The sequence below is a fragment of the Pan troglodytes genome, chromosome 10, assembly GCF_028858775.2.
Source record: "Pan troglodytes isolate AG18354 chromosome 10, NHGRI_mPanTro3-v2.0_pri, whole genome shotgun sequence".
Taxonomy (NCBI): Eukaryota; Metazoa; Chordata; class Mammalia; order Primates; family Hominidae; genus Pan; species Pan troglodytes.
This window is the reverse complement of record NC_072408.2, coordinates 77,065,120-77,090,682: the sequence shown is the minus strand read 5'-3', so window position 1 is coordinate 77,090,682 and position 25,563 is coordinate 77,065,120. Positions and strand designations below refer to the sequence as shown.

The 25,563-nt window shown below is 33.3% G+C and overlaps 1 protein-coding gene across 7 annotated transcripts in view; it reads right to left on the bottom strand.

Annotated features, from left to right (window-relative positions):
* Positions 1-492: 492 nt before the first annotated feature.
* Positions 493-25,563, bottom strand: part of CNOT2 (CCR4-NOT transcription complex subunit 2) — a 111,651-nt gene continuing 86,580 nt past the window's right edge. For 6 of the 7 annotated variants that reach the window (XM_063784777.1, XM_016922587.3, XM_063784779.1 and 3 more), the window contains 11 exons: positions 25,030-25,212; positions 22,653-22,732; positions 19,933-20,058; positions 17,981-18,105; positions 16,932-17,052; positions 16,673-16,829; positions 13,339-13,400; positions 13,200-13,249; positions 11,285-11,385; positions 9,184-9,328; positions 493-1,649 (listed from right to left, as the gene is read on the bottom strand). In XM_063784777.1, the coding sequence (XP_063640847.1) occupies positions 1,563-1,649; positions 9,184-9,328; positions 11,285-11,385; positions 13,200-13,249; positions 13,339-13,400; positions 16,673-16,829; positions 16,932-17,052; positions 17,981-18,105; positions 19,933-20,058; positions 22,653-22,732; positions 25,030-25,212 (1,237 nt within the window). In that variant the 3' untranslated portion in view covers positions 493-1,562. The remainder of the gene's footprint in view (positions 1,650-9,183; positions 9,329-11,284; positions 11,386-13,199; positions 13,250-13,338; positions 13,401-16,672; positions 16,830-16,931; positions 17,053-17,980; positions 18,106-19,932; positions 20,059-22,652; positions 22,733-25,029; positions 25,213-25,563) is intronic. The other variant, NM_001280492.1, reaches the window with a different exon arrangement.

Genomic DNA, 25,563 nt, shown 5'->3' with positions numbered 1-25,563 from the left:
TTCTGCTTTGGAAGCTTCAATCTTCTGATTTTTAAAATACAGTATTTGTATTTAGATGGGAAAAGAATCCACGAACTTGTAAATATGAGATATCTAGGCCAGCAAACTGAAGGTAAAGTCTACCCATTCCCACCTTATGGCTTACCTTCATTTGCACATTACTTCTTAAAGATAAATTTAAAGGTCTATCAAGAAATTTCTCATAAATTTTTCACAGAAGTACTTTGGTTGGGTTCCAAGAGTATTCAGAATGTTTTATTTCTAACGCTGCCACAACCCATTTAAAAAACTTTTCTCTGATTAATACTGTCTACATTTTTAACCTACAAGTGAAACGGTTCACTATATTTCCATTAAATTACTTGTTGGAAGCTGAAAAAGACATTTGAGTCACACCATTCAGTTTGATATCTGTAAAACTTCAGTTTGTTTCCTCTATTTTTCATGTTGAAGAAATAATTTCGCAATTTCAAATCAAAGCCAACACTGCAGTGAGGAGAGCTTTTCTACTTTATTACAAAGAGAAGAAGCCTTTATGTGGTCAGAAAATACAAGATTGATCTTTTTTCTCTTCCTATGAAACGCTGCTGTTCAAACAGCCAGAGTGAATTGTCTCAGTTCACTTCTTTTAAGTCCCATCACATTCACTTGGGTATGGATGTCCTTGGCTGCTGAAAATCTGGCCCTTTTAGTGCACAGGGCGACAAAGTCCCCTGACCAGCAGTTCCAGAATGTCCCATTTTCATATATTGCATCCATGCACACCTCCTAAAAATGAGGTACAGCAGGGCAAACATTTTCCAAAATAGATGTCATATATATAATATATACACATTCGTACATACATACCTTTATTCATGTGATGTCCAAAAATTTAAAAAAAATGTACACATTTATTACAAAATCGTAACAAAGACTGGACAGTGTTTTGCTCATTCTGGAAAGATGAAGCTCAGTAATAACACAACCCTGGAAAACCATCCAGAGATTGTGGCAATATCTTTCTTCTAAACAGTCAGATATTCTTGCATTAAGCTTGGCGAAACTGCCTTTCAAAAACAGAAGGGGAAGTAAAATGAAGGAAGCAGACCTCTTGCTCATCTTTCCAAATGAAATACGAGAAGGATCTTCACATAAAAATGCACAAACATTTGTTATTTTATTACCAATAGTGCTACAATGAACAATGCAAAATTTGTGGTCTAATTTTCTTGAGTCTTTTGTGGGTTTTCTTTTTTACATTTTAGAAACTATGGTAAACTTCTGTCAGTGTATTTGCTTGTCTTTACAGACTCAAGTCTGTCTGCTGGCAAAAAAGGAAATAAATGAAAAAATTCAGACCCTGCTCAAACTAGAGAAAAACAAATTACAAATTTAGTTGTTGGGCAGCACATAATTAGTAAGGCAGGACCTCAAATGGTGACCCTTTGCGTAAGCCAATTGCCAGATCCTCAAGGAATTAAAACCAGGGTGCCTGAGCCACATCAGTTCTGCAGTTATGTTGAGTATTGTGCTGAGACAGCCATACCCCAAGAAAAGGGAAGTCTTTTTTTTTTTTTTTTTTAGAAGGCTTGCTGAGCAGGGTTGTAGTTGAAGGTGGATGGCAGGTGAGGCCGTTCTTCTAATTTGTCATATTCCAGATGGAACTCCTATAAAAACAAATTCAAGAATTTAGATATCTTCCCCTTTTCATTTTACATTTGTCAAAATACATTTTACTATAAAAATAAATAAAATACCCAATATATATGAATCAACATCAACACAGATATACCAACTGTTTTTCCTCTACATAAAATACAGCTTGAAGAAAAATAATGTGCTGTAGTTTCTAACCAATGAGTACAAAAAATACAGACAGGCTTTCTGTGTGTAGGTCAAGAGACTACTAATGGACCACTTGACACTGAAATGTTGTGTATTGTTTTTAACTTAAAAAAAGAAGGGGCAATTACTGTATCTCTGAATCACTGGAAATTACAGGATATTTAAAATAAAGCCCCCTTCAACGAAGTATAAAAACCTAAAGATTTTGTCCATGAAAAAAGTTTAGAAATAATTTTCCAAATTGTCTTTATTACATTTATATTAAAAAATAAGCAGGGCCGCGCACAGTGGCTCACATCTGTAATCCCAGCACTTTGGGAGGCTTAGGCGGGCAGATCACGAGGTCAGGAGATCAAGACCATCTTCACCAATCAACATGGTGAAACCCCGTCTGTACTAAAAATACAAAAATTAGCTGAGCGTAGTGGTGCACGCCTGTAGTAGCAGCTACTCAGGAGGCTGAGGCAGGAGAATCGCTTGAACCTGGCAGGCGGAGGTTGCAGTGAGCCAAGATTGCACCACTGCACTCTAGCCCAGATGACAGAGCAAGACTCCGTCTAAAAAAAAAAAAAAAAAAAAGGAAAACACATAAAATTATTCTAACCTCATTAAAATCTGGGGAAAACAATGAACTTAAAACTCACACATCACTAGACTTGCATTTCACAAACCCAAAACCCTGACTCAAATATAAATCAACTGCCACCGAAAACTAGACAATGGTTCTGCTGTAGGAACATTTGAAAACTAGATAGCAGCTCACTTTAATCAAACTTTCAAAATACTGTATTAACTTCATGAGTTTTAAAATTTAAGAATGGTGAAATAATTTCTTCAGGATACTTCCCACCCAAGATCAAGAATAGAGATGCAGAATAGCTATGTATATTAGAAAAAAATGCAAACAACAAATACCTCTGTAACCCCAATAAGCAAGAGGCTCTAAAAGCCTCTTACCAATTCTACCATCTGAATTAGCACAAATTACTGCATAATCCAACTTAAAGAATTATGAAGCTTAATATGTATTATGTATTAAAGATTAAGCCAACAAGTGACATTAGCTACCGTGGGTTAACATATTTTACCTTATCTGTCTGGTTTCAAACTGATTCCATGATGAGTATTTCCATTATTAAATTAAAATGAAAACCTAGACTATAATGACCAAATTTTAAGATGGAACACCAAGTATTTAAAATTTAAAGATATTACATTTAAATAAATTTAAAGATATTACAGACCTAACAGCAGAATTTATTGAAAGCCTAATATGTGCTAAAATTAGAGATACAGCTAATTTTATTCTAATCTTTGTAATAATTCTGTAAAGCAGATATCATTATTTTCATTTTGTACCTGAAGAAAATGAGGCTTACAAGTAACTTGGCCAAGTCATACAGTAAGTGGCACACCTAGCATTAGGATCCAGACCCATGTGACAAAAAGCCTCCATGTGACAAAAAGCCTGTGTCTTTTGTAGTGTAACACATTATTTTTAATATTTTTAGTCCAAGATCCAAAACAGATTCATTTACTTCATTACAAGGCAATCCAGAAATGCTGAAAGAATTCAGTCCCCTTCTCTCTTGGTATAAGGTGAAGAAAAAGGAAAAAAAAAAAATCAGTCCCCTGAGAGTTTATAAAGAAGGTACACCATGGTGACTTTAGCCTGAAAAGGTTGCCTTCATGTGACTGGTACAGTAATTAAGACACAGAGGTTATTTGCTTATCAGTAAAAATTAGCAAACACCAGAATCACCACCACAACCATGACATCCTGCCCTAATACACTGTGTAGCACTACTCTCCCTCTCCCAGCCCTAGCTATGAATTAAAATAATTTTATTGCTTGGTTCAAGTTGACTATCTGAATTCGTGAAGAAAATTTGTTATCATTCTTCTGAAATTAAAATTGGCATTTTTGTTTTCAAAATGTGTAGTTACAGGGAAAAAAAGTCTAATTGTAACTTCCACAAAGTGGTAAGTTATACTGAATAAGTTAACTAAAATTTTTCACACTGATGAACTACAATGTATGACTAGGAATTCAAACTAGATTAACTTTATCAATGTACATTTTCCCCTAGAAAAATATAGTTTAAACCTAAGCAGCGTAAATAATTTTGATATAGAGATTTAGAGATTTTGATATAGAGATCAGAGATTTAGAAATTACATAGGTAAAATGTTGCCTTCCACGTTTTAAAATCTTGTTTTCCACGTACTTTTATTCTTAAAATACATAAAAGTTACTTTGATTACTGGTAACACCATTTACATGTTTGTTATATATACACACACATACTACACACATGCACATCCTCATACATTCTGTAGAAGCAAGTGTCTATCTACTTTGTATACTACTACCTACAACTTGGAATAGTGCCAAGCCCCTAATGGATGTGTAATTCATATATGATGAATAAACACAAGCTTTCTTCCTTTGTTTTAGGAACAAAACATTTAATTTTTCTAATATTATCAAATGATACATTAGAGGGTCTATGTATATATTTGCTTTTAGTGGAAAAAAAAGGATTTCTAGACTATAATATGATTGCAAAGGCTAGAAAGAGTTCCAAATACTTTTTAGACAACTTTTTCATACCTTAGTTCTTCTATTAATAAAATTAGGCTATGTATTCTCCAAAGGTTACTTGTTCAATTCAAGCAAAACCGAATGCAATGGATTCATATAGTCAAATAATATTACAAAAACATTAATGTAATCACTGATCTAGTTATGTAGAGAAACACACACTGCAGAGGTGTTTTCTCAAATTCTCATGAAATGTCAGCTTTCTCTTACCTACATGTTGAGTATCTCTTATCTGAGATTTTGCTTATTCTGGGAACAGAAGTGTTTGGATTTTGGAATATTTATACATATAAAATGAGGTATCTTGGGGATGGGACCCAAGTCTAACCATGAAATTCATTTATGTTTTATATATACCTTATTCACATACCCTGAGGGTAATTTTATACAATGTTACTAATATTTTGTGCAGAAAATAAGGTTTGTTTACACTGTACACTGAACCATCAGAAAGCAAAGGTGTCAGGTATGGAATTTTCCACTTGTGACACCATGTTGGCATTCAGAAGTTACAGATTTTGGAGTATTCAGGTTTTAGATTTTTGAATCAGAATGCTCAACCTGTATAATAAATCCATATTAACTTAAATTTTAGGAAGTAGCAAACTATCTTAAATACAGTTATTAGAAATAATCTTTGAAGAAAAGTATACATTACTAAAGTATAAGGATGTACTAATATGTAACTGTGAAATTAATGAAAAATCACATTTATATCAGACTGTGACATAAAAAATCTTAACTGTTAGAAATCCTGATAGATCCACGAGGTCAAATTAGGCCGAAAGAATTCTTAAATTTTAAGTCTTTGAGAAAGCTACTGATAATAAGGCAGCCTCTATCACCTAAAAATTAACTGTGGAAGAAATTATTTAAAAAATTTAATGCATGAAGATTATATATACTATCTGAATTGCTGCAAATTTAAAATTAGTAAAATATGAGTAATTCCAGCAAAACAACACAGGAGAACATGGCCTGCTAAAAAGTTAATGAGTATACAAAAGGAAAGAATAAACAAAATACAATGTTAAATTAAAAAAAAAAAAATAGGATCTGGCTCTGTCACCTGGGCTGGAGTATAGTGATGCAATCACAGCTCACTGCAACCTTGAACTCCTGGGCTCAAGCAATCCTCCTACCTCAGCCTCCCAAGTAGCTAGGACTGCAGGAGCATACCACCACACCTGGCTATGTTTCTCTCTCTCTCTCTTTCTATAGAGACAGAGTCTTGCTATGTTGCCCAGGCTGATCTTAAACTCTCGGCTTCAAGTGATCGTCTTGTCTCATTCTCCCAAAGTGTTAGGATTACAGGCATGAGCCACCATGCCCACCCAATGTCAACATTTTAATGTATATATTATTGATTTACAGGAAATTATGTAAATAAATAATGGATTGGATTCTAGAACTCAGGGTCACAAAATTTTTAGAGGATAAGAAATACTTCTGGTTTAGATTATCTAATCCCTTATTTAATATTACAATTATCTGAAAATAGTAAGTGATTTGGGGAAAAATGCTCATACAAAATATTATGAATGGACATAAAATATTATGAATGGACTCCAGGATTATGGTGTAGACCAGTTCAGTACCTTTCAAGAACACCACAATATCAGCTATTATTTAAAATGTTAATTCATACTGTAGGCTTCTTACAGTGAATTGAGGTTATTTAATATACGTTCTTTAACTGTGAATAGTAAGGCACACCCACTTTACAGATGGGGACTCAAGTTAACTTGTGACATGACATATTAATGGATTTTCTATAATTTGATGAAGGCTGTTAATAAATATACTTATGAACAGGTCCCAGATTTCTTAATTACTAATCAATATTCTGGGAAAGCACTGAACACATCCTTTAAAGAATTTTTTGAAAAATTTATCCCGTTAATATACTGCAACTTCAAAATTTTAAGTGCATGAATTTGTATTTTAATATAACCAAGAGTGAGCTGCTCATTAATATCTTATTAATACCAACAATTCTGCCTGTTTTCATTACTATGAAAATAATTTTAAAGCGTGTCAGTGCAAGGTACCAACAAACTATTACCTTGAAAGAGATTTCTGAGGGAGTAACTTAATGATATTATTTCTCACATTTTTCACATCACAGTTAAAAAATTTAAAGATAAAGACAAAAGCTTAACTGTACACAAGACAGATAAAACTGAGCTAAATTATGTTTTATATATAATATATAAAAAATATGTAAATCCATATTTAAATAGATACAATTTTCTTTAAAATGACATTTACCTGACTGAGGAATTGCTTTTGCTGGAAATTAAAGGAGTCCTACATTAATGTTAACATTGTTTTCTAAATATTTAACTTCATGAGGAGAACTTAATTCTGGAAAGCTGATTTTCTCACAAATTGATTTCTTCATACATATATCTAACAAAATTTAACTAAAATTATGTAGCTGTTTAGTGAAAATATCCACCCCTTTTTACATATGTAAGTTTGGAATAATTTACAATAATATTGAGCAAAAATGTGCAAATTGAATGGAGAAAACTTCAGTTCTTTCCTAATAAAATTTTTTTCTTCTTCCAAAGATATTTTTGACTCCTGTAGCATCACCTAATCCACAGGTTCTTTAAATATAGTTCTGGACCAAGACCAGCATGTCATTACTACCGTCACTTAGGAGCTTGTTAGAAATGCAATTCTCAGGCCCCACCCACAGACTCACTAAATCATAAATGATGGAGGTATGGTCCAGAAATTTGTGTTTTAACAAGTTTTCCAGGTAATTCTGATACAAGCTATAGTTTGAGAACCAATGACCTAACCTAATTAACAATCAGCTCTAATTTTTTCATCCTTGCAAAAACAGTAGCTATAATAACGATGATAAAAACAATAGCAGTAAACTAGTACAACCACCACCATGTATCAAATACCCAACGTGTGCCAAGCACTGTACTCAGCATGTTTGTGTGTATATAAACATATATGAAATCTCATTTAATCTTCATAAAAACTTAGAGGAAAATCTCACCTCAATTTTACAAAAGAGGAAACAGGCATGAAAAAGAAAATCGTAGAAGGTCAAAGCATAAATAACAGCAATAGGAGTTAAATTCAAATCCATGATACAAAGGCTATCGCTTTCTACTGTATACTACATATCTTAAAAAGCAGGTAACATATACAATAGCTCAGGCACTATTTTTAATTAATGTGATTATTTAACTAGAAGGTTAACTCATAAATACGCCTTCTGAAAACACAATAGTCACATGAATTGGAACTGTTAAAATAATTCCAATACAAAATACAGTATGTGGACTTGGTCTGAGAAGTAAAGACATTTACCACTGAGAAACATCTAAAAAAAAAAAAGATTTAATTTCTTATGTGGATCTTATTTGGTGTTGTCTGTTAGGGGACATCTGTTTTTGTTTTTTTTTTTTGAGACGGAGTCTCGCTCTGTCGCCCAGGCTGGAGTGCAGTGGCGCGATCTCGGCTCACTGCAAGCTCCGCCTCCCAGGTTCACGCCATTCTCCTGCCTCAGCCTCCCGAGTAGCTGGGACTACAGGCACCCTCCACCAGGCCCAGCTAATTTTTTTTTTTGTATTTTTAGTAGAGACGGGGTTTCTCTGTTACCCAGGATGGTCTTGATCTCCTGATCTCATGATCCACCCACCTCAGCCTCCCAAAGTGCTGGGATTACAGGTGTGAGCCACTGCACCCGGCTTTTTGAGTTTTATATGAAATCTTGGGATGTAAAAATTTTTGTGATAAATATCTGGTAGGCATTTTACATTGTCTTCTTAAAATGTTTTACCTTTTTAAATAATCATTTTAGTAAAGCAGATTCAAAACTACAAACAAACAAAAAAACAAATTGACAACTAAAAAATTGTCCAAAGAACTGTCAGAAACATTTTTCTGCTGTTTAAATTTATTTAAAACAAACAAATTTAACTCTTTAATTTATAAACCTCAGAATCATTGATGGAAAATGTATCACAAAAATCATGGAGTTGTGAAATCAGATAATGTAGAGAATAATATATAGAGTGGAGAGAATATTATATTCTCTCCACATGTAGAGAATAATATATTCTCTACTAGGCAGACTAAATAAACACAAGGTACTAAACGCAGGTATGAAATATGCATTGACACTGATGAAAATTTTGCACATGGGACAGTTAGAAAGGCGTTTAAGTGAGGAAAAGTTGCAAAACCAAAATAAAATAATCAACATTTCTCCATAGCCGATTTCTCCCCAATATTTAGCAAAATAGTCACAGAAATAGTCATGGTTAACGCCTGTAATTTTCTTTCTTAAAATTACTTGCAAATAAACATTCAGATGTATTTCCTGCAACTAGTCCAAGTGTAAAAAGCCTGTTTATATACTGCTTTTAGAAAAATCTCATCCTTGCTTAAAGTTACAAAAATATAAAAATATATGACTGGGGTTGCAAGAGAGTATCTTTATTTTACAAAGCAGTAGACACAAAAAATATTTCAAATGTTACCAAGGCTTATGCAAAATTACAAAATATCTTACCAAATTCAATAATGTAACTATCAGTGAAACCAATTGTTTTGGGACACTCTTCTAAGAGTGTCAAGCCAAGGAGATGGAATTAAACAGTTGGCAAATATGTGGCACATTACTGGAATTGGATGTATTGGTACTTATAAACAGATAAAAGAGGACACTTCTTTTTTCAAGTTTAGATTTATACATTTGCACATGGAAAGAAATATACCTTAGCTACTTTCCTCCAGTTAAGACAGTCAAAGAAGTAATATGTTCCCCTCTCATAGGTATTGGTTTTCATTGTTGGCTCCATGCCTGGTGCCCTGGTAATCCATACTCGTTCTTCTTTGTGGTATCTCCAATCACGGTTAAAACTTCAATTTTTAAAAGAAAAGATAATTAACTTTTTCCTGTGGCTTACATCAAACATGTTCTACATTTTGTAAAGCTTTCCTCCGGAAAAAAAAAATTACACATAAAATAAATAAATATGAATGCTTCCTACTCATTTATTGTAAGTTATTAAATACAACCGCATTGAAATATAGAAAAAATATTTCTTAATTTGTCCAGAAGGCACACTAATTAATACACACACTTTTATTTAACTAAAGAAACTTTTTATACAAACAAGGATTTTAAAAGTTTTATAAGCAATGTGATAAAAACATAGGCAGACCAAATAAAGACACAATGTGTTGCAAAAACTTCACTCCTTTCTTGCTCTTCTTAACACTCAAAAGAAATTGAGGTATCTCCAACTATTTGCATTATTTGATAAGGAATTAAATACAAACTATATTTGAATTAATTATGTAAATTCCACATAATTTTTAAAGTATCTTGAAACTAGAGCATTTTGAAAAATTATACTGAATATATTTATTTTTTATTCAAATTTCAGATTCTAAATTCTCAAAAGCTAAGAGAAAATCCATTACAATTCATAAAAGAATCAATGAGAATTTACACTACTTGTAAACTGAGGAAGTAACATCCAGAGGAGGTAATGTCCCACAAAATAAACCTCCATGTAAAGAAATGTTTTCCTACCAACGTCATGAGGTAGTTTTTAAGACATAAATAAAATATGAAAACAGAACTGCCAGTGATAGATGAATGAGTGCCTGAATGTATTTATTTACTTATGAACAATTAAAAGGAACAACAGGTAATAATCTCTATTCTCACAAAAATGAAGGAAAAACATAAGGGAAAAATCCTCTCAGTTGTGAAATGAAACGAAACAATTCATTATCAACATACTGAATTGTATACTTTAAACTATTTGATCCAAAGCCATTTATAGAAATGTTATTAGAAATGTTATGAAATACTTAAATTTGTGAAAAGGTCTCCCAATCATAAGGTCATAAATAATTACTAATAGTTTACTCTATAGTAAACATAATTGTCAATTGATAACAAAATGTGTTGCCAACTGTACATTTGAGTAACGACAGAAAACTTAATTTTAGAGCATCAGGTAAATACAGAACTGCTCAGGGAAAAAATATCAATGAACCAATTTCTTTACATTAATATTTGTTTAAACTGGCCAATAGACTGCTGATAATGAAAATGTGGACTTTAATCAGCACTTCAAAACATACAACAAATATGCACACTGCCTTACTTATAAATAACAATGTTTATGAAATGATTAAATTCAGTATCAAATTATTTATACATATGGTTCCACAAGGAATAAAAACCATAGTCATGAATATCATATAATTCACATATTTACAAAAATTAGATTCACCAAATCCATGAGTTATGTCAATTCTGTCTTCTTACAAATCTGGCACTTATTAGTTATTTTTAGAGACAGGGTCTTGCACTGTCAGCCACACTAGAGTGCAATGGCACAATCATAGCTCACTGACACCTCAAACTCCTGGGCTCAAGCGATCCTCCTGCTGTAGCCTCCCAAGTAGCTAGGACTATATAGATGTGTGCCACCACACCTAGCTAATATTTTCCTTTATTTTTTGTAGAAATGTGGTTTGCTGTGTTGCCCAGGCTGTCCCTAACTTCTGGCCTCAAGTGATCTGTCCACCTCAGCCTCCCAAAGTGCTGGGATTACAAGTGTGAGCCACTGCACCCAGCTTCAGCATTAAGTTTGAAATTCTTTTTAGGTATATAGATTATGAAGCCATGGTTAAGATACGGTTTTAATCTAAATTAAATTCACTTTAATAATGTAAAAATAAATTTCTTGATGGAGAAATAGTTCCATTTAAAGATAGCCATCATCACTTAAAGATGTTTTCAGCATAGTCAAGATCCACTATAATACGAAAGTGATTAAAATACTTTGAACATACAGCTCCACTGCAGCTAAAAGTTGTAATACGTCTCCTCCGTTCATGTAATAGAGATAGAAGAGAAGGTCTTCACCATATCGGCCAAGTTTTATTGCAGCCAGCTGAAAAAGAAAAATAACTTATTCTGAAATATAAAACAAATCTGCAAATCCTAATATATAGTTGCTACTACTAAAGTAAAAATGGAGATAAACAAAACTTCCCACTTTGTAGTAGATAACTGTTATTACATGATTACACAGATAGGTAGTTACGATTCTAAAAGGGAATTTCCTCATTTAAATGACTGAAGTCATTTAAACAATTATTTCTGATACATCTAATTGATATGCTGACTGGAAGAAAAGCTCAATAAAGACTTCCAAGCAAGATCCACTAAAAGGATTTAATACCCAATGGGGAAACGATCCTAACAATAGCATTGTGCTCAGAGATCTAGGACTTGTATTCAAGTCCTGGTTTTATTACTCATTAATATGACTGTGTCCTAGTTATTTAACATCTCTTAGCTTTACTTGTCAAATGTGGACAATGACACCTATGAGGGTTACTAAGAAAGTAAATAAAATGAGTGAAGGTATATGAAAGCACCTTGTAGAGTGCCAAATATATAGACGGCTTATAAAAAATGTTAAACTGAATCTATATCTGACAGTGAATGATTCACAAGTCAGTTGTATGCTTTCAGCAAATCACAGATGATGAATACAAAAATCATAAAGAAATGGCTTTTCAGTTTGTTTAAATAGATGTCTGAAAGATGATTGCTTTACATTTCTCTCCCCAAGGTAGAAACATAACTGCTTACCAAACTGTAAAACATAGGTTCAATAGTCTCAAATTTTCACATTTAAATAAACCTTAAAACTGTCCCAAAACAACATTTTTATCTCGTTATTCGATCCTATATCGAAATACTTATTTGGTTATTACACATTCTCTGAATGTAATTTTTCTCTCCATTCATGTTATCCCTATTCAGGCAGCAGCCCCAATGTGACAAATTCTCCTAAATTAGTATTTCTCAAATTGGCAATAAGAAAAGGTTCTGGAACACTTCGGTAATTGGAGCGAAAGAGCTCTACAGTGGAGGTGGGAGCAAATCACACAATCCGCAAATAGAAAATAGGAGACCTCTCCATCTTGTATTTCTTGCCTTCTATCTACTCAAGTATTAGAAGACATTGAGAAAGGTATCCCTTTACTTGCCTGTCCACAACATCAACATCCACTTGACCACAGAACTGTAAGGCACACTCAGAATGCTGTTGTATATATACACATACACATAGATATTTATACACAAATATATAACAAAAATATATTTTTTCACTAAATTGTAGTTTCCCAAGGCTAAAATTTAGGTATCATTGTGAATATTTTTTGGTAATAGAAACAAACTCTCAGTTCTTCTAAAGCAAAAAGTGCCACCATTTTCTTTCTTAGATTGAAAAAAGAGAGATTAAGCTGTAATCTGTTGTTAATAACTACTTTAGAATTAGAATTTTAGGTGATTTAAAAAAATGGAAATGAAAAAATACAGAGAAAAGTCAAAGGTTATAAATAGTTTTTAAAGATACAGACCATCTCATTAAAAACACTGTATCTGTAATACTTGTAACGAAAATCTTTTTACTGGTAAGGTCATAAAATAAGATTATCAGAAGGATATTTATCAAATGTTCCAATCTAGTTTATTCCCATCAACTGCGGTTATGGTTGTAACCTGTTGTTAAGAATTTTTATTTTTTACCAGTCCTAACATTTACCATTTAACAAGTTAACATGGACATATGAAAGCATATCCCTGAGACCATTACTAATTATTTCAAAAATAGTATGCTGCCTGAACTGAAAAACATGTGAAAAATAGATAAATTCATGCTGACTGAGTAGAATAATAAACTACACTCACCTTATCCCTAATGTGAATGTTCGTTAAGTACTCAGATGGAACATGGAAGTCTGGATAATAAAATGAAAGAAGCCTTATTAACTGATTCTCAATTGTAAATTTCTTTTTAAAAGGTCTAAACACAAATAGATTCTCCTACCTATGTCTTGAGGTCGACAAGGTGAAGATGCCCAGGGTGACGCAAATTTGGGGTAGAGATTTCTGAATAAGGAGGAAAAGAAAACATTTTGAAATCCAGAAAAAGAGATTTCTAATTTTATTTCAGGAAAAACAAAGACTCCAACTGTAAAATGACCATCTTTACTTCTAATTCCCTTACTTGGGGGTTTACTGACTTATACAGAAGCAAATGAAGATTGTGTGTGTTTGTGTGTGTGTCTGTAAAATATGATAGGACTCCTTCCCTCAGTATTCTTGCAATACAGTAAAAATAACACAACATATCACAATATACAAAACATGATTAAAAATTTTCTACTTTTACTTGATTTCAACTCAAGATGCTTTAAATTCTTCAACACCATGCTCCCAATATAAAATAAATTTTAAATAAATTTTAAATAAATTTCCCATTTATTTGTGTGGCAAGAAGAAAACTGAGTAACTATTTGCAAAAGTTTAAATTCATCAAATATTTACTGAGAGCCTATTATATGCCTGGCACTGTTCTAGGAGCTTACGACACATCAGTGAACAAAACAAGATCACTGACAACATGAAACTTACTTTCTGGTTGAGGATGGTGGATTGGAGGGGGACAGACAAAATCAATTAACAGAATAAATAAATAAACAATGGCCCATGTTAGAGGGGAACTGGGAGGGGAGACTGGATGCATAATTATTAAATAGGGTGGTCAGTTAAGTTTCATTAAGGTGGTCAGATCTGAAGAGTTGAAGGCTATAAGGGACATAGTCATATTAATTATCTGGCAGAAGACTCTTCTAGTCTGAGGGAACTCCTAGAGCAACTAAGGCAGGGACATGACTGACATGTCTGAGATATAACAAGGTGGCCAGTGAAGCTGGAATACAGTGAACAAAGGGAAAAGCTGTTGAGGTGGGGTTAGGGGACAAACAATAATCATGTAAGACCTTGCAGGCCTGTGAAGATTTGGGGTTTCTGGTCAAGCGCGGTGGCTCACACCTGTAATTCCAATACTCTGGAAGGCCAAGGTGGGCAGACCACTTGAAGTGAGGAGTTAGAGACCAGCCTGGCCAACACGGTGAAATCCCGTCTCTACTAAAAATACAAAAATTAGCTGGGCATGGTGGCACATGCCTGCAATCCCAGCTACTCAGGAGAATCGCTTGGACCTGGGAGGCGGAGGTTGTAATGACCCGAGATTGCATCACTGCACTCCAGCCTGGGCGACAAGAGCAAGACTCTGTCTCAAAAAAAAAAAAAAAAAAAAAAAAAAGATTTGGGGTTTTTAATCATAATGAAACCACAAACATTTACTGGGTGTTGAGCAGAGGAGTAATTTATTAAAAAAGGATTGTCTTGGCTGTTATATGAAGAGATTGTATGGGAAGGGGTATAAGGACAATCAGGGACCCCCAGTGACTGGCTAATGGAGTATTCAGGCAAGAGAGAATGATTCAAACAAGGGTGGTAGCAGTTAAAAGTAGTGAGCTTTGGTTAGATTCTGTATATATTTTGGGAAAAGCCTGATTATGGGGTATAAAAGAAAGAGGAGTTAAGAATAATGCCAAGTTTCTGGAAGTACAGAGTTACCACTAACTGAGATTGGAAAGGCTGTAGACAGAATAAGTTGGGGGGTGATCATTCAAGAAATATTTAATTGGCAATTGAATGTAGAAATCTCAAACTCAGAAGTGTGGAATGGAAACATATGTTTGGGATTCCTCAATATATATGGTATTTAAAACAATAAGACTAGAAAAAGATCATCAAGGATGTAAATGCAGAGAAGAGGAATGACACAGAGGTCAAGAAGAAAAGGAGGAGGTACCAGCAAAGGAAACTGAAAAAGACCAACCAGTGAAGATGAGGTAAAAATGGTGCTCTCAAATTCAAGTACAAGAACGTGTATCAAGGAGCAAGAGTTCCTCCAAGTGACCACTGAATTTAATAACATGAAGGTCATTTGGTGACCTTGATAAAAGCAGCTTTAGTGAAGTGGCAGGGACAAAATCCTGACTGAAATGGGCTTACCAGAGAATGGGAGAAGACCAAGTTGGAGAAATGGAGATGACTCTTTGAAAAGTTTCGCTTCAAAGGGAAATAAAGAAATGGGAAAGTAACTTACGGAGGAGGTTGGATCAAAGAAAGATTTTCTTCTAAGATGAGAGAAGTAACAATGTATTTCTATGTTGATGAAAATGACCCAACAAAGTTTGAAAATGTGTTGTAAGTAGAACGCATGGGTCAATTATGGTAATAGGGTGGAAAACAAGAATAACATAGGTGTAGGTGGCTGTAGGTAGTCAGGTAGTCAGATTTGTTGGCTAGACTGTGCTAAATGTGCTCTTCTAATTGCTTCCATCTTTCTTAGTACAGTAAAAGTGAAAAGCAAGATCATCATTTGATAGTAAGAATAAGGAGAAAAGGTATTAGGGGCATGCAGAAGTGTACGATAGTTACATAAGAGAGCAAAAGAGTAAATGGACTAAGCATGCAAGGTATAATTATCACTGGTAGAATTAAGAGCCTACTTTTGAGGCTCCTGGGCATGAAAATAAAGGAAGACCAGGCAGTGATATCATGTGTTTTTCTCTAGCAGAGCTCAGTAGCACAGGTCAGGAATGAAATAGGCAGAAACAATCAGTACTGTAGCTTTGGCCATGCAAGTATAACAACATGAGAAAATGGCAAGTAGTCATGGGATATGTAAATGAACAATTATGACTGACCACAGAATTTCATGGGTAAGAAGGGAGTTGATCACAGGGGAAAAGAGACGGGGATCTGGAAGAACAGTTAAAATACCGAAGAATCAATAGATTGAAGGTCCCAATGGAGTGAAATGATTACAGGAATCACAGTACTAGAAGAAGAGAAATAGAAAATAGAAAGTGGAAGTTGGAAAGCATGCGAGCTCAGATTTTAAAATTGAGAGACTGCAGTTACGAACAATGACTAGGTCAAAGGGATAACTAAAGGAGTGGCTGAAGTATACTACAGGACAAAAATTCCTGGAGGAAAGAAATTCAAGGAGCTGAGATTTCAGGATTCTGGAAGGTGTGTGTGTGTGTGTGTGTGTGTATATACACACACACACATATATACATGCACATGCACACACACACACACACACATAAAATGCCAAATTATAAAAGGAATACTGCAGAGTGACAGTGATCTAAGAACTAACATGAATGGGAATGACCCAGAGAATCAGCAGGTTAACAATGAGTAGCAGTAGGTGAGATAATTTGATGACATGATATTAAAAACTGGAAGTCTGAAGAGGTATTATATACAGACATGGAAAAACAGAAAAAACTTACTCAGGAGAGTTCAGATTGAGGCCTAATGTTGTTAAGTCACTTCCTAATGCAAGATGTACCATTCCTGGGTCTGTCTCTGCTGCCCTGATAAATGTTAACAGGCCAATCATTCCAAATTGGTCCGTCACCATCCCTTGAGGAATGTTAGTAACCCGACCTGGGTAGGAAAAACACAGTTGCTTTTATTTTCAAGAAAAAGTTAAAAAAAAGAAAAAAAAGCATTCTATAATATCTTTGACATAGATTTCTAGAGTCCCACCATCAGGTAACACCTGGATCCCTTTTTTCTGCTGGTTATTATTTTGTGTTGTTGAACTTTTATCTCCAGGGAATTTGGGTCCATCTGTACTTGAAGTTGTCTTGCCAGATGTATTCAAATTCTAGCATGAAAAAAATTAAATGTGACATTAAAATTTGTTAAGTATACAAATTCAAGTTCACTTATTAATACCTTGCTATTTATTCTTTATTACATTTAAATTGGTAGTTAAATTATTACCTGTTTTTCAAGTTCTATAGAAAACTGTTTCCATCATTGTTCCATGGTATACAAATAAATCCTATATCATCCACATTTGAGTATTTAAAGAAAAAGAAATCAAGGGAAAATATCTTATTTATCTCAGATCTTCAGTCACAGAAAAAAAAAATCTATCTCTTTCTCAGGTCTTTATGCTTTGGGATACACTTGAAGTTACACTCCTCAATGCTTTCATGTAAAAGAGAAACTAAATATAGTATATTACCTAAAATCACCAAAGCTACCTCGAAGATAAGTTAGACATATAAGCTTTAAAACTTTGTACTTATTTTAATTCTTACCAATCTTCTTTATCAATTATTTTAATAATATATAAACTCCCATCACACACAGAGAAAAGCTATTTTCAGTGAAATGTGGAAGAAATAAACATATTTGTTAAGTCAGAAAGAAGAAGCTGAGTTGGTTGAATCAACACAGGTATAAAAATGTGTATAAATTCTTCAAGGAGAAAACTTACTCAAGAAAAACACAGCTCCTTAGAAGGCTATATTATCAAACTTCATGGGATCCAGCTGACAGGGACTACAATAAAAGTCTAAATTAACTCTGAGAAGTTCAACAGAAATTTGCAAACCTATATGAAATAGGGAAAAAATAGGCTATCTTCTAAGTTATAAAGCTTTTCCACATTCTTCAGAAGTTAGGTTATTACAGATATCAAGATAAAACAGTTTTGTAATAGTATTTAGTAAGTAATTGTTAATATAAGAGAAATCTGAAGGGAAAAACTACATCACTCACATACACACTTCTCAGTTACTTACAGATTTACTGTCATCATTACTTGATGTTGGATCTTTATAGCTGGAGCCTGGTAATGCTGGAAAATCTTCATTGTGTATTGAGAAGTCCTGGGATTGTTCATTTGCTGGTTTTGTTACCATTCCAACTATGTAATGAAAATAATCCGGAGAATTGCAATTGATATTTATGATATTTTGCTACAGATTATAAAGTTAACTTTCCTCATGATAATACACCAAAAGGTTTCTTTTTTTTAATGCTATGAAAGCGTACTTCAAAAAATTAGTATCCAGGGTAACAATGAAGAACTAAATTTTCATTTACTGATTAATAACTCAACATACAAAATAATACAAGGGAAATCAACAGTAATCCATGTCATGCGTAGGTGCTTAAAAATTTAATTTGATATTGGATTAATTATTAACAATTTTGGTTTAAAAGCTTGTTTTATTTAAATATTTGACTAGATATTATAAATACCAGTTAACTCTCAAATACAAATGAACAAAATAAAATTTAAAAGAATATGTCAGTATTCTACTTGAAAGCGACTTACAGAGTGAGCAAATTGCAATCAATTATAAAACAACTCCATATTATTTCAGATTTTCTTGGACTCCATGTTATAGATGTAAAACATGCAAGAACTGGGAAATAATCCTCCCACTATACTTGGCATTAGTCGGGCCCTTATTGGAGAACAATATCCAGTTTGGGGCTCCACAATTCAAGAACGATATGGAGAAACTAGAGATGGTCCAAGGAGAGCAACGGGAATGATTAAAGGGATGAAAAAATGGACCTATGAGGAAAGGTTAAAAACATTAGAGTCTGAACTGAGAATCAAGTAGCTAGGTACTCAACTTCCAGGGCAGATCATTTTTTTTTTTTTATTTTGGGGAGACTAATTTGGAAACTTTAGAATATAAACAATAAATTTTTCCCTTCTTCATATGCTGTTATTTGTATTCATATCTGAATGGCACAGAAATCCTTCTTGGTTGAAAATGTGATCAAATATTAATTCTATCTTAAAATAATGGATGAACTGATTCTTTTAAATTCACCGTTTTGTTACTGGTCTCTATCAGGTTTTCCCAAAAGAAAAAAACTATGTGATAAAAATATTATAGCTACATTGCTGTCATAGAATTTTCATATCTACATTGTTATATTGTTATTGCATATGTTTCCCCTCCTTTATTTCCATTTATCCCTGATTAGCCAAATTTCTTATCTATTAGAGACAGTGAAAAAGGGTGATGAAGGATATTAACGGAGACCAAGAGTCTGCATAAGCTATACATGACCCATGAGCAATGGTTTTCAACAGGGGGCAATTTTTTTTCCCCAGGTGACATCTGCCAATGTCTGAAAACATTTGTGTCTGTCACAATAGAGGCTATGGGGGTTAGAAACAGAAAGTGCTACTAGCATCTTGTAGGCCAAGGCCAGGAACATTGCTTAACATTCTGTATAAACACAATAGCCCCCCACATCTCCTCTCTACAAAGAATTACCTGGCCCAAATGTCAACAGTGTGGAGGTTGAGAAAAACCTTGGCTCAGAAAAACATCTTCAATGTATAGTCAGTCATTATTAATCACCAGGAATATATTATTTTGAAAAAATGTGTGATCAATGAAGGAGAGAAAAGGCAGACCACAAAATAAAACACTTAAGGTAAACTAAGGCAGGGATAACAGAAGAAAATAACTTCTGAATACCAATGAGGACTTCCTCTTGGGTTTTTGCACAAAGTTTTCCCATTTAACTTTGCTACCATGGTATTCTGGGAAGAAAAATCACTTCTAATATATCAATTCTGAAAAAATTACACTAACCTGATTAGAAAATGCAAACATACATGTGTACACACACAAGCATATGTATACGTACATGTAAATGTATATGTGTGTGCACATACAATGGAAACTTTCTACTGGCCATCATTAAAAAGCTTAATTACCATAAGGAGCTCTTCCAGCCAAGGGGTTTATTAATGGAGTTGGGTTACCACTTCCTTCCCTCCTGTTTCGGTCTGCTAATGCTGGGAAATCTGAAAGGTCCAATCCTGTCACATTTTCACTTCCGTCTAAATAATAAGAAAGGACACTGGTTATTGATTCTACAAATATTTTTAAGAGATTCTAAAAAGCAACCATAATATAATTCGAAATGATTGCACCTTCTTCCTAAATAATGCACGGCACTGTACTAGGTGTATGTAGGTGCTCAAAAGATACTTGCAGATTGATTTCATGTCAAAGAATTCCATGAACAATTTAGCAAAGGAATACGCAACCAGCATAATAGAAACACCAAATCCTAGAGATGTAACAAAGAGAATAAAAAGCATATATTTCCCCCATGGAAGATGGTAACCTAAAATTATAGCTTGTGAGCTAACAAGAGGGAGATTGTTATGATATAACTTGTCTTTTCATTATGCTCAGATGGAGGTTATATCTAGAATGCTTGAAGCTTCGGTTACACACAAATGGTGACAATGATAGTGCCTCCTGCAAATGGCCAGAAAGATATAGCTGAGGCACAGGCAGTGAAGCAGAAGCCCTGAGGACTTCCACCTGTAATTGACTGCTTTCATATACAAACGTGTGTGCGTGCGCATGTGCGCATTTTGAGGGTGGGGTACAACAGGGTGGCAGTAGGGTTCCCATATATGGTAAATGGATAGGAAATATAGAAATATGATACAAAGCCCAGAAGTTTGTATTACCTATTACACAGTAGGCGCTCAATAAATATATATAGAATAAATTAAATGTATTTTTGTTCATTTTAAGTTAAAACAATCAGCTGGCTTCCTTTAAAAATTAAAATTTAACCCAACTTCTCTACTTTGTCTATTTTAATCATCTCAATTTCTTAACTTTTTAGTATTCTTATAACCTTGGGTTCTTAATTTTTGAAGAAAACTTTCTACCGTCCTTTTAGCCTGCGCTATAGCTTTTCTTTAATTTTTGTTTTACCATTTTCAATTTATTTTGCCACTTCCCAATTAATTTTTAGTTTTCTCCAAATTTCACAACTGTAAGAATCTCAAACAGTAACTGTTATCTCAAGATTACTTTGTTGACAGAAAAACAATAGACACCATTAATTTATTAACATTCAAAGACAGGTGACAATTTCAAATTACAAGGGTAAAGGATAAATCATTCATACCTGGCTGTTTACAAAAACTGCAGTTTATAAATTTATTTCTGCAGCTTAAGAACTTTGAATAAAAAATTACCACTGAATAAGACAGTAGAAATTAAAAATTTATATCCTGTTTCAATTTATAATTTCTCAAATTCTTTGATTATAAATGAGTCATACATTTTGAATATATATTAACTTTTAATACATATCTTTAGGTCCTCCAAGATGGAATTTAAATTTGCCGTTTATTATTTGAGACTATGTTTCAACCTAATAAAGTTAATAAACCCCCAATCTATATTTTTATGAAAGAATTGGGAATTTTCCTAGCATAAAATATGCTTCGTTAAAACAGAATTTAAAAAATAATTCTCAAGTTTTATAGCACTGTATAAAACCATAATGCAGAATCTAAGATGGCACTGTCAGACATCTTTACTGTTAATTTACATCACATTTAGAAAAAAACTACAATTAAACTATGATATGCAGATGTAGCCTGATTTCAAAGACATTAAATTATGAAGAAATGTACATTTTAGAAAGAATGGAATACAGTATTTCATACTACATCTTGAACACAAGCCACCACTTACAAATGCTAAAATTTGGAATCTTTTTTCAAAGATTTTAATCTTGTGTGATTAATCTATGCTGCTGAGCATACATTAACATTTAGAAATTAAAAGCTCATAGCTACAAATGACATTTCCTTATTAAATCTTCTCTTGCCTCTACAAATGCTCCATTTCAGTGAGCATTCTTTTACCTTCCACTTCCTTTACATTTAATCCTCTCCAATAATGCTGTTCATTTTTGCTCCTATGATCATAACATCCTTTATTTCCTTTCTCAGGAAAGGGTCTGTAGGGTGGAGAAGGTAAAACCTAAAGCAAAATAGCAACAAAGCTTCCTGTTCTCTTCTATCTGAAGCAGTTGATAAAAGAAATAAACCAAAAGACTGAAGGAATTTTTTACTGTCAAAATCAGAGTTGGTTTTCCATGTAACTAAATTTTATACATAAAACTGAATCAACAATTCATAAAGGTTAAATGCCAACATTAGTATTATTAAAACTATTAAGAAAAAATGTAAGTGTTCCATACAATTTTAAAGGTTCTCTTCAATCTGGATCTCCATAGCCAGAATGTCATACCACCCAACCTAGTCTAAGCTATAGTTCTCACAGTGACAGGGCTGAGGACAGTAAAAGCTATGAAGCAAAATATTTTGAGGCATAAATACTAACTAAGTTAATGTGTAGGCTCTCTCCAGGTGTTAAGGAAATAATCCTGATGTTATAACACAAATTACTACGTTACCATGCTAAGTAAAAAAAATTTACATCTCTCTCAACTATTCACTGTATTGAATCCTATTCCTATTTTTCACTGAATTAAAATCTACCATCTAACATAATAAAAAATCCTACCATATTTAAAGACCAGTATGTTGAATTGCTTTATATTTCATAAATCTATCATACTTTTTGTAGGGTACTAGCTCCAGAATAAGCTTACCTGTTCCATTAAAAATGTTACTTGATAAGGAGTTATTCATTCCAAATGCCTGATTCCTGTTCATTCCAAATCCAGACATACTGGGTACATAGAAAATAGTTTTAGATATACAGTAAGAACACTAACTTTCAGATGAAGAAAAACAGAAGTGTGTATTTTTGGTCTCTTCATATAAAATAACAATATGTTTCAAAACCAACACTAATATTATTTTTCTGAATCTATTCTTTATCTTTACTTGAAAACTTCTCTAAAGTCCTTCCATGAACAAATGAGAACCAGAAAATTTTAGGCAGATTAGTTAAAAAACAAAAACTCAAAAATTTATATATGAACCTTGAGGAAAACAGATTCAGGGCACCATTTTGTCTACTTGAAGAGCCAACTTCCTGGATACCTGAATTACCTAACCTCAAAAATATGCAGGTTAGTGTTAAGATTATTCTTGCTAAATAGTTGTTTTTCTTCTTTACGGGTAAAGCTTGCAAATATTACTTTTCATAATAGATCTTCTCTCATACAGTATTCATCTTCCCAACTAGAATATAAACTCCTCATGGACAGAGGAGTTTATGTCATACTCCTCCCATGTTAAACTCCTCTCTGTGTCCTCTGCCCTTTAGTGTTCAGGAAGACATAATAGACATTCAATAAATATGTAGTGACCTGAATTGAATGGTGCGTTTTAAAATTGAATCCAGTGCTCAAAAATACATCATTCTTATCTAAATATAGTTTACCTTTCATATACTTAAAAGAAAACACAGTCTATGGTGTCCCCAATTTTAAATTAATACACAACTGGTATTTCGTAAATAGTTACAATTGCCTCCCTCCCTTTTTTGTACAAGACTAAGCATGTGAAGAAAAAAAAAAAAATAAGGCTGAACTTAGAGCAAGGCCAAATAATTAAGAGTGTCAACAGGAATTGTTAATGCAGATTCTATAGTGAAACCACATGTCTTTAACGTCATATATTCTTCTGATAAAAGGCACTTAGTGTTATCAATGCTGTAAGCGGGGTTAATCTGTATGAAGATGACAGGGTTTTTTGGGTTTTGACTAAATCTATAAACCTATAGTGAAACAATTTTTTGATAAAACATGCAGCTGACAGAACAACAAACACTCTAGAGAAGAGCCAGAAAGTCAATGGAAATTTTTGTTTAATAGCATATTAGAATTGCTGATGCTATTACAGGTACCATCAAACATGGAATAAGTGCTCAGAGATGAAAACAATTTATAATAAATACAATCTGTCAATAGTAGAAATAAGCAGGGTTTCAGAGATCCACGTTACATTGACAATTTAAGCAAAGTGTATTTTAAAAACAAAATGTGAAAAACTATGGAAAGGTAAAAATTTATACATTCAATGCCCAATACTATGAGAACGCACAAAGATATGATAAAGTTATGATAAAGATATAAGGTTAGAAAGGTATCAAGGAGATGAGAATTTTGATAACCCTTCACAAATAACTTTTTTAAAATTTAAAAGAGCAGTAAAATTATAGATATCTAAATAAAAGCAAAACCTGGAGTTTATGGAATGAGGATTAAACAGTAAATGTGCTAAACCTATTTTAATTCAGATTTCACTAGACAGAATAAAGTGAATCAAATAGGTATGATGATAACAACTAGATCAAGGTAGTTTTGCCCCTACATTTCTCCATTTAAAAAATACATATATATACATGTAGGCAATCAAGCTTAAATACTACTTTTGCAAGAAAGTGTTATATTTCAGACATAATTCTCATACAAATTACCCAAACAGCTTGAAAATCCTAACAAAATGAGTAACTCCTCTTATTCGCAAAGTATATGCAACAGACAGTACAAAGAGAAGTGAAAAAGTACAAAAACCCGTTTTTTTGTTTCGAATCCCTAAACATGATACGGTTTTCAAATACTATAGATGTGATAAAAAGTCTTTTGTTGGTAAGTCGCCAATGCACAAAACCAAATCTTACTTGAGAAGGTACTCAAAGTATAACTAAAGCAAAGTAGTAATAGTCAAACATGTCTCCAGTTCTATTCATAAACCTAGAACTCTTACCACACAGGTAATCAACTTATTTTATAAAGAGAGGACATATCAACCAAAATTTGCCTGGTGGCGAATCCAAGAACAATCCTTTTCTAACAACCACAACAACAAAATGTTTTAATGTGCTTTCCAAAATCAACCTGATTTTCAAGAAAACGTATCGTTTTGTGATGGGTAACAGAATCTTTGGACATAAATGCATGATGAAACACACTTATTAGAGAGAAGCCACACCTCAAGAACAAAGTGAAAATATGAAAAGGCAAATCTGAGTATACCCAGAAAGACAATTATACACAGTATCAATAAACATCTTACCTGTTCACAGTAAAAGGCTGTCGAGAAGGCTGCTGCTTTGGCATACATATTATGCTTGGCGAGCTTCTGTTGGGGCTACCTAACCCTGAACTGCTCATGCTATTTGTCCTGCTAGGAATTCCAATGCCCTGACCAACCTGGGAGTGGTTCATCATATTCCTAGGATTCATAGGCAAAATACCCCTGAAAAAGAAGTCCATTATACTAAATAAACTCTCTACAATCACTCATTAAAATTCTCTATAAATAATCAATTGGTCCAACCCCAGAATCTCAAATATACTTTCAAATTGCAGTTCTAATTTTTATTAATTCTTTAGTCATTCTAGCTTTTTGAAAAGAAAAAGTAATCAAACAATAAAGGGCAAATTATAGTGCAACTGATAAAAGGTGGTATCTAAGATGAGAGAACTACTGGTGTGACTGTGACATAAAATATAAATGTATTTCACACACATATTTAGAATAATTTCATTTCAAAGGCATATCGTTCTATCCTCTGCATACTAAATGTATAGTCTATGTCATCTGTTT